This window comes from Tupaia chinensis, unplaced genomic scaffold (assembly GCF_000334495.1).
Source record: "Tupaia chinensis unplaced genomic scaffold, TupChi_1.0 Scaffold000197_1, whole genome shotgun sequence".
Classification (NCBI taxonomy): Eukaryota; Metazoa; Chordata; class Mammalia; order Scandentia; family Tupaiidae; genus Tupaia; species Tupaia belangeri.
The window spans coordinates 7,407,330-7,416,643 of record NW_006159672.1 but is presented as its reverse complement, the minus strand read 5'-3'; the positions used below and the strand labels follow the sequence as shown (position 1 = coordinate 7,416,643).

General features: G+C 49.6%; 1 protein-coding gene across 1 annotated transcript in view; it reads left to right on the top strand.

The window, feature by feature from the left end:
- CALY (calcyon neuron specific vesicular protein) overlaps nt 1-9,314 on the top strand; it is a 12,470-nt gene that overhangs the window by 2,229 nt on the left and 927 nt on the right. Inside the window, exons 2-5 of the mRNA XM_014587250.2 lie at nt 3,997-4,151; nt 4,442-4,555; nt 6,086-6,199; nt 9,091-9,295. Coding sequence (XP_014442736.1) covers nt 4,017-4,151; nt 4,442-4,555; nt 6,086-6,199; nt 9,091-9,295 — 568 coding nt within the window. The 5' untranslated portion in view covers nt 3,997-4,016. The remainder of the gene's footprint in view (nt 1-3,996; nt 4,152-4,441; nt 4,556-6,085; nt 6,200-9,090; nt 9,296-9,314) is intronic.

The window sequence follows — 9,314 nt, the reverse complement described above, 5'->3', positions numbered from 1 at the left end:
CCGCCTGCCGCCCTCTTTCCGGTCTGCAGAGAGTCTGGAACCCCTGCCATGCACTCTCCAGTGTGCAGAGAGGCTGGGTTAGCATTGGTCGTTCCCTCTAAGAAGGTTCCCAGCCCTGCTCCTCAATGACATCACCCCACCCCACGGGTCAAGCTCCGCTTCAAGGTTGAGCACTCGCTGCAGGCCCCCTTTCTCCTACCAGGACCCTTTCTTTGCACCGTCTCCTATTCGCGCCTCTCTCCTGGCCCATCCGCTGCCCAGTGTGCAGAGAGGCTGGGTTAGCATTGGTCGTTCCCTCTAAGAAGGTTCCCAGCCCTGCTCCTCAATGACATCACCCCACCCCACGGGTCAAGCTCCGCTTCAAGGTTGAGCACTCGCTGCAGGCCCCCTTTCTCCTACCAGGACCCTTTCTTTGCACCGTCTCCTATTCGCGCCTCTCTCCTGGCCCATCCGCTGCATTATTTCCTGCTTCCACTTGATCAACCGACCTTTTGTACTTATACTCTGCCCGCTCATCGTCATCTCTGCCCCCACGCAGTTGCGATGTTGTACTCCTAAGGCCCGCCAGGGCAGCGGCGTAGTCTGCAGCGCGAAGGATTGCACCGTGACACCTAATCTGTCAGCGACAGTCTGCTCACCTGCCTGAATCCTAGGTGTCAGTGCATCCTCCCCAGGGCATCCCTCCCACTCACACCCCCTCCCCCCAGCTTGGGGAATAGGATGTAGGATGAACGGGTGGCATTTTGCATTATTTCATCTGGAAGGGCCCAGGTAGAGTCACCTGCGCTAAACATACATCAAAGAAAGGGCATGGACCCTAAGAGAATCCTCCTCCCCAGAGCGCCTGGAGAATTCACCATGGAGAGGAGGACAGAAGGGTTTGTTTTTGTTTTTGCTTTTTTGGGGGGTGGGGGGTGGGGAGTATCTCAGGGCTTGAAGCTCACTGCTTCTCCCCAACTCAGAGTGGCATCTCTGGCCACTTCCCCCAGATCCCCTACCTGTTTCTCTTTCTCCTCTCCTGCCTATTCCTCCACACACAGATTCTTCCACATATAGATCCTACTCACCTGTGCATTTGGTCTGGTTTCCCTGACTCTGGGGTCAAGGGAGGGGGTGTCCGTAGTCCCTGACAAGGAGTCAAGGAATCTCCTAGGTGCTCCCATTGGACCTGCCCACTGCAGGGTGAGAAAGAGTAATCACTTGCAGGTCTGGCAAGCACCTGGCCTTCCTAGGCCTGTTCGCAAAGTATTAAAATTGAGTGGCTTAAAATAATAGAATGTAGGGACCAGCAGTTGGTGAAATGGCTATGTCGCTGGACTCCCATGTAGTTGACTGCAGTTCAAGTCCCAGACCTAGTGGCTTAAACTCATGCCGGGCATGTGTGCATGCATGCCCAAGATCCCTAGAGGAGAATGGAGGAGAAGGGATTGCGGCGTAGCCATCCCCCCTGGGGAGTGATTTCTCGCTTTTTGTCTCTCTGTCTCTCTGTGTCTTTCTGGCGAGTGTATGCGTCCTATAGCAAAAACCTCTCCAAAAAAATAGAATGTATTCCTTCACAGTTCTAGAAGCCAGAAGTCCAAAATCAAGTTGTTAGCAGAGTGATGTTCACTGGAAAGTCTCTAGGGGAAGACGCTTCCTTGATTCTTGTATCTTCTGGTAGCTACAGATTCCTGAATTATAGCTGCATCACTCCCATCTCGACTTCTGTCTATACATGGCATTCTCCTTGTGTTAAAAATGTCCCTATTCTTATAAGGACACCAGTCATTAGATTAGAGACCATCCTAATCCAGTATGTCATTTCATCTTGATTACGTCTGCAAAGAGCCTACTTCCAAATGAGGTCACATTGACAGATTCTGGGACTAGGACTTGCACAAATCATTTGTCACCACTCAACCCATAACAAGCCTTTGCCACCTGGAAGTTTCAAATACTTCTACCAGTTTCTGTTTCCCTTCTTTGAAAGCTATGATTTTCTTTTCTTTTGTTTTTGAGAGGTTTTTGCTATAGAATGTGTGGGCTCACCAGAAAGAAAGAGAGAGACAGAGAGACAAAAAGCGAGAAATCATCCCCCAGGGGGGATGGCCATGCTGCAATCCCTTCTCCTCCATTCTTCTCTCAGCTAGGATCTTGGGCACGCACGCACACGCTCCTGGCATGAGTTTAAGCCACCAGGTCTGGAACTCGAACTGCAGATTACAGAGGAGTCCAGCAACAAAGCCATTACGCTATCTGCTGGTCCCTGTTTTTTTGTTTTTGTTTTTGTTTTAATCTTAAAGAGTTCCGTATGATGTTTGCATTATTTCAAAATATTGGTAGAGGTCAATAGTAATGCTCTCGAGCCCAGAGTCCGCTGTGATAAGATTTTTTTAATGACGTTCAAATTCTTTTTTTTTTTTTTGAGAGATTTTCGTTATACGGCGCGTGAGGCATAGAGACAGAAAGTGAGAAATCACCCCCCAGGGGGGATGGATGGTCACGCCACAATCCCTTCTCCTCCATTCTCCTCTCGAATCTTGTGCATGCACGCACATGCACCCGGCGTGAGTTTTAAGCCACCGGGTCCGTGATGTGAACCGCAGTCGACTACGTGGGAATCCAGCGACATAGCCATTATGCTAACTGCTGGTTCCCAATGACGTTCAAATTCTTAGTGGACATAGAAACTTTCTTTTTCTTTCCTATTTCATTATTTTGTCAGAGGGAACATGTGCTCTTGAGAGAGGAAATGAGAAAACACCTCCCATGGATGATGAACACACCGTAATTTCTCCTCTTTAATTTCTCCCTGCCTTACACATTCTAGGCATGCACTTACCCAGCCTATGTTTCAAGCTGCTCTGTCCAAGACTCAGGGATCCAATCACCCTATTAAGCCACTTACTGGTCTGAAACTTTCTTTTCTCCTTTGATTGATTGATTACATTTGGTGTTTCTACTTGTTCCATCTATCAGCTTGGAAGTCATTTGCTACATCCCTTTTCTCAGCGAGGTCAGCCTAGAGGTGAAACTGTGCACCCTTGACTTAGCCAGTATTAGTGAGGCTTATACCCTCCTCCGAGTCACATGGGGACTGCACCTGTCTTCTCCACTGGCTGCCCTGACTCATGGGGTCCAGTCATGGTATTTCAGCTGCCCAAGAGATCTGGCCTGCCATACACCATGAATATTGTGTTCTTCACAGTTTGCATTTGAATTTAGCCTCAGATGTCCTCTTTCAGTAGCTTTCTTACTTCCTGCATGTCCTGTAAGGTTACCGGATAAAACATAGGACACTCAATGACATTTGAATTTTAGAGAGACAATGAATTATTTTTATAAAATTTTTTTACAGAACTATTTTAATTTTACTCATTGTCATTATTTTTATTTATTTATTTATTTATTTTTGAAGTTGACCAGAGATAGAGAAAGAGAAGAAAAATGAGAAAGCAAGCTGCTAGATTTGGGACTCGAACCATGGTCAGCCATGTGGGAGTCCAGCCACCTTAACTACCACACCACCTGCCAGCCTAATAAATGACTTTTTAGTATAAATATATCCTATAACACATATTGCACTGGATATATATACACTAAAAAAAATTCATTGCTTATCTGAAATTTATATTTAGCTGGGCCTCCTGTATTTTTATTCTGGCAATCCAGCTCTCCAGGCTATTATCCGGGATCATTTTCATTTGACCAAAATAGCTGCCCTTACAAAGTCCAAAGAGCATGTCAGCTGGTAGGAGACTCCCTCAGTTTGGTGTCTTGGCAGTCACTAATCAGAAGTGCCAACCTCTGTACAACTATGGAGCCCAGAGGGCCTGGAAGTCAGGAAGGGACTAGAAGCCTTTGGCTATACTTGCCCAATTTGCCCTGGGAAGGTTGGCCTGGCTGCCCAAGACCCATTATTGGGAACAGCCTGGTGTCCTCTTGCTCCAGAGTCAGCTAGAGTGAGTGTCTATGGAATGGCCTGCAGACAATGACCCTGTATCTATCTCCGGACAGGACAAGGAGCACCATCCACCATGGTGAAGCTGGGCTGCAGCTTCTCCGGAAAGCCAGGCAAAGACCCTGGGGACCAAGATGGGGCCTCCACGGACAGTGTTCCTCTAATCAGTCCCCTCGACGTCAGCCAGCTCCAGCCACCATTCCCTGACCAGGTACGGGTCTAGGATAGCTCAAGGTGCCCTTATGAAGCACCCTTGGGGACAAATTGGGTGTAGGTGAGGTTCATTTAGATGTGACTTCTTTCAAGGTCAAGCAGAGAAAGCACCAGGCTGGGTGGAAAACCGAGTTGGCCACAGGCAATCTGTGACCTCCTGGTCAAGTCCTTTGTCTCCCAGAGCTGATTCTACTCATCTGTTAGCAGGGTAAACTGGCTACATGGTAACCAAAAATTCCTGCACTGACTTGCAGACAGCATCCAGTCCATGGACACCTCTTTCCACAGGTGGTCATAAAGACACAGACGGAATACCAGCTGTCTTCTCCGGACCAACCGAAGAAGTTCCCCGACCTGGAGGGCCAGAGGCTGACCTGTAGCCACCCGGAGGAAGGCCGCAGGGTAACCACACCCACCCCATCCTACTAAGGGAGCCAGGGCCCAGGCAGAAGGCAAAGAGGCAGTACAGGCTGTGGGTGCCAGGCTTTGGCCATGGTGGAGCCTCTCTTGATCTGGCTTCTGCTCTCAGGGAAGAGTTGGACAGTGGCTGGACTTTCAGAACTAGTTATTAGCAGCTCTGCACCAGCCAAGTTTTCCTTTCCAGGCAGTAAGTAAGGTAAACAACAGCTACCTTCAGACTATTGAGCTCCTGCAATGTGTTTTTTGGGAAGAGCCATTCTGCGCTTTTTGGCTGATTTACCAGTGAGGTTTTTAAGTGACTTGTAGGCTTTCTATAGAATATGAACATTATATTTTTCTGCAATATACCTGGTAAGTATCGCTCATCTTTCTCCTTATTTCTTAACTTCCCTCATGCTATTTTTAGTCTTAAAATTTTTTTTTTTTTTATATTTTGTCAGAGGACACATGCGCTCACCAGAGGAAAGAGAGAGAAAGCAAGAAAGTATCTCCCATGGGGTATGGTCAAGCTGTAACCCATTGTCCTCCATCTCTCACTCCTTTCCGGATGGGGCACATGTGTAGATGCATCCAGCACACTTCTCGAGCTGCTGGGTTCAAGACTCAACTGTGCAGTCAGCCATGGGGAATCCAGCTTCCACAACCACCATGCCAATGGCTGCTCCAAGTTTTAGTCATTTTTAGTGGACTATTTCTGAAACCATTCTTTATCAGTAGTAAAACCTGCCCCTTTTCTCTTTAATTCCATCACTCCTGCAATGGAAGTACTCCGTACAGAGGCCAGGTGAGGCCTTGCTGTACTTTCTAGTTTATCTTCGACTGCTATTAACACACCTTCTCTCATGGGGAATCCCTTTGCAGGTCTGGTGAGCCCTTGAGATGGCCTCCAGGTCATTGGATACCCATGCAATGCCGTGGTTGCCAGCCTGTGCCCACACAGACAGGAAAATTACAAGGCATTTTTTGGGGGTAGGTTTTTGTCACATGGCATGTGAGCTTGCTGAAGAAGAGAGAGAGACAGAGAGATACATAGAAAGAGAAAGTGAGAAATCACCCCCTACAGGGGATGGCTATGCCGCAATTCCTTCTCCTCCATCCCTCTAGGGATTTGGGACATGCACACACACACATACTCAGTGTGATTTTTAAGCCACTGGGCTCGGGACTCAAACCACTGTCGGCTATGTGATAGTCCAGTGCCTTAACTGCCATGCCACCTGCTGGCCCTTACAAGACAAAATTTTACTAGCACCTGCTGGGACAAAGGTCTCATGCATTTTACCCGATAGATGTTTCCAGAATCCCAGCAGAGAGACTACCAACAAGGTCTGATACCCAAGGGGTTGTGCCTGGACGTGTGACCCTCGTGCTGGCCATCTGGGAAGGGGACTGTGACCACCTAGGGGTCCTACATCTAGCCCCAGCCCCTGAGGGGCTTCTGCTAAGAAGCTGGTCCACGGGCTTCGTTCACTGCCTGTACCCCTGTACTGAGTTCTTCTCCTTTCCTCCCAGCTGCCCACAGCACGGATGATTGCCTTCGCCATGGCGCTCCTGGGCTGTGTCCTGATCATGTACAAGGCCATCTGGTACGACCAGTTCACCTGCCCCGATGGCTTCTTGCTTCGGGTAAGAACTGGTGACCCTCAGGCCTGGGCTCTGGAGTGGGGGGCAGTAGGGGCCATTGTCCTTCCATGGCCTCCAGACAGTGAGGAGTCCTATGGAGATCTCTCTTTTCTCCTTAGACTAGTCAGGGAGGGGGGTATTCCCCTCCTCTACTTCTTCCCAATCACCACCTGAACCCAGCCCACAATGGTTTTCTGCTCCTATAAAAACACGATTCCCCAGAACTCCTTGAGTGTCTGTTCTCTCAAATACATGGAGAACTTATCTTTTTTTTTTAGAGAGAGAGTTTTTTTGTTTGTTTTGCTATGGGGCATGTGCACTCACCAGAGAGACAGAAATCACCCCCTGGGGGGAATGACCACACCACAATTCCTTCTCCTCCATTCTCCTCTCAGGACCTTGGGCATGCATGCACATGTGCCCAGCGTGAGTTTAAGCCACCAGGTCCAGGACTCGAACCACAGTCAACTACATGGGAGTCCAGCGACGTAGTCATGATGCCATCTGCTGGTCCCAGAACTTATCTTTTGAACTGTTTAAAGAAAAGGTGTTTTAGCAACAGGTTTTGTAAATAAATCTTGAGATGGGAGGAACAGGCTATATAAAAGGTGAGGGTCCAGTCCGCTCTGTGCCTGGGGTTCCTGCCATGAACCACTCCTGTTGTTCCAGGGAACACCTGGAGCCCTTTGCTAGTCTTCTCAGCAGATCATTTGCCTTTTTCTTAGTGACTTGTGGAAAGTTTTTAAAATGTAATAAGGATATTAGCATTTTCTGCATATTTGGTAAATATTTTCTGCCATCTTGTTTTTCTCTCTAGTATTGATGGTTGTGATTTTTAGTGTATTTTTCGAAAGCCTTTCATTTTTCAGAAGTAAAATCTTTCCCCATTAGCTCCATCCTGTCTGCTAGGAAGCTCCCCGACAGAGGCAGCTCAGAGACCCACAGCTGATAGCAGAGCTCCCGCACAGTCCCAGCGATGCCTATCTAGGGAGAGCTAGTTGCCGGCAGTCGGCGCCCCTCTTCCCTGGGGAACAGGCAGTAACCACCTTTTCCTGTGACTCTGCATGAAACCTTGCGTTCTGAACTGGAGGCCGGCTCTTGGTGGCTTGAAATGATGGCAGAAATAAATGCGTTCAACTACCTACAGTATTACTAAGTGCTCAAAAGCAGAGGAACGGCGTAAACTCACCGGACAGAGCCCAGGGGGTGCAGTCATTCCCGGGCACGTGACGCAAATGTCCGTCCCATTAGAGCGGTGTGCGGTTAAGAACACTCAGCCCTCTTGCAGTCAACCTGGGTGCTCGCATCCCACGCCTCCTCCCCGTCCCCATGGGCCCCCTGACCCGGTCTTTCCTCGCGCAGCACAAGATCTGCACACCGCTGACCCTGGAGTGTACTGAGTTCTTCTCCTTTCCTCCCAGCTGCCCACAGCACGGCTGATTGCCTTCGCCATGGCGCTCCTGGGCTGTGTCCTGATCATGTACAAGGCCATCTGGTACGACCAGTTCACCTGCCCCGATGGCTTCTTGCTTCGGGTAAGAACTGGTGACCCTCAGGCCTGGGCTCTGGAGTGGGGGGCAGTAGGGGCCATTGTCCTTCCATGGCCTCCAGACAGTGAGGAGTCCTATGGAGATCTCTCTTTTCTCCTTAGACTAGTCAGGGAGGGGGGTATTCCCCTCCTCTACTTCTTCCCAATCACCACCTGAACCCAGCCCACAATGGTTTTCTGCTCCTATAAAAACACGATTCCCCAGAACTCCTTGAGTGTCTGTTCTCTCAAATACATGGAGAACTTATCTTTTTTTTTTAGAGAGAGAGTTTTTTTGTTTGTTTTGCTATGGGGCATGTGCACTCACCAGAGAGACAGAAATCACCCCCTGGGGGGAATGACCACACCACAATTCCTTCTCCTCCATTCTCCTCTCAGGACCTTGGGCATGCATGCACATGTGCCCAGCGTGAGTTTAAGCCACCAGGTCCAGGACTCGAACCACAGTCAACTACATGGGAGTCCAGCGACGTAGTCATGATGCCATCTGCTGGTCCCAGAACTTATCTTTTGAACTGTTTAAAGAAAAGGTGTTTTAGCAACAGGTTTTGTAAATAAATCTTGAGATGGGAGGAACAGGCTATATAAAAGGTGAGGGTCCAGTCCGCTCTGTGCCTGGGGTTCCTGCCATGAACCACTCCTGTTGTTCCAGGGAACACCTGGAGCCCTTTGCTAGTCTTCTCAGCAGATCATTTGCCTTTTTCTTAGTGACTTGTGGAAAGTTTTTAAAATGTAATAAGGATATTAGCATTTTCTGCATATTTGGTAAATATTTTCTGCCATCTTGTTTTTCTCTCTAGTATTGATGGTTGTGATTTTTAGTGTATTTTTCGAAAGCCTTTCATTTTTCAGAAGTAAAATCTTTCCCCATTAGCTCCATCCTGTCTGCTAGGAAGCTCCCCGACAGAGGCAGCTCAGAGACCCACAGCTGATAGCAGAGCTCCCGCACAGTCCCAGCGATGCCTATCTAGGGAGAGCTAGTTGCCGGCAGTCGGCGCCCCTCTTCCCTGGGGAACAGGCAGTAACCACCTTTTCCTGTGACTCTGCATGAAACCTTGCGTTCTGAACTGGAGGCCGGCTCTTGGTGGCTTGAAATGATGGCAGAAATAAATGCGTTCAACTACCTACAGTATTACTAAGTGCTCAAAAGCAGAGGAACGGCGTAAACTCACCGGACAGAGCCCAGGGGGTGCAGTCATTCCCGGGCACGTGACGCAAATGTCCGTCCCATTAGAGCGGTGTGCGGTTAAGAACACTCAGCCCTCTTGCAGTCAACCTGGGTGCTCGCATCCCACGCCTCCTCCCCGTCCCCATGGGCCCCCTGACCCGGTCTTTCCTCGCGCAGCACAAGATCTGCACACCGCTGACCCTGGAGATGTACTACACCGAGATGGACCCCGAGCGCCACCGCAGCATCCTGGCAGCCATTGGGGCCTACCCGCTGAGCCGCAAGCACGGCACGGAGATGCCCGCGGCGTGGGGGGAGAACTACCGCGCTGTCAAAGAGGAGCACAAGGCGCCCACCCAGGCGGGGGCGGCGGCAGTGGCGGGGGGCGGGGGGCGAGCGCG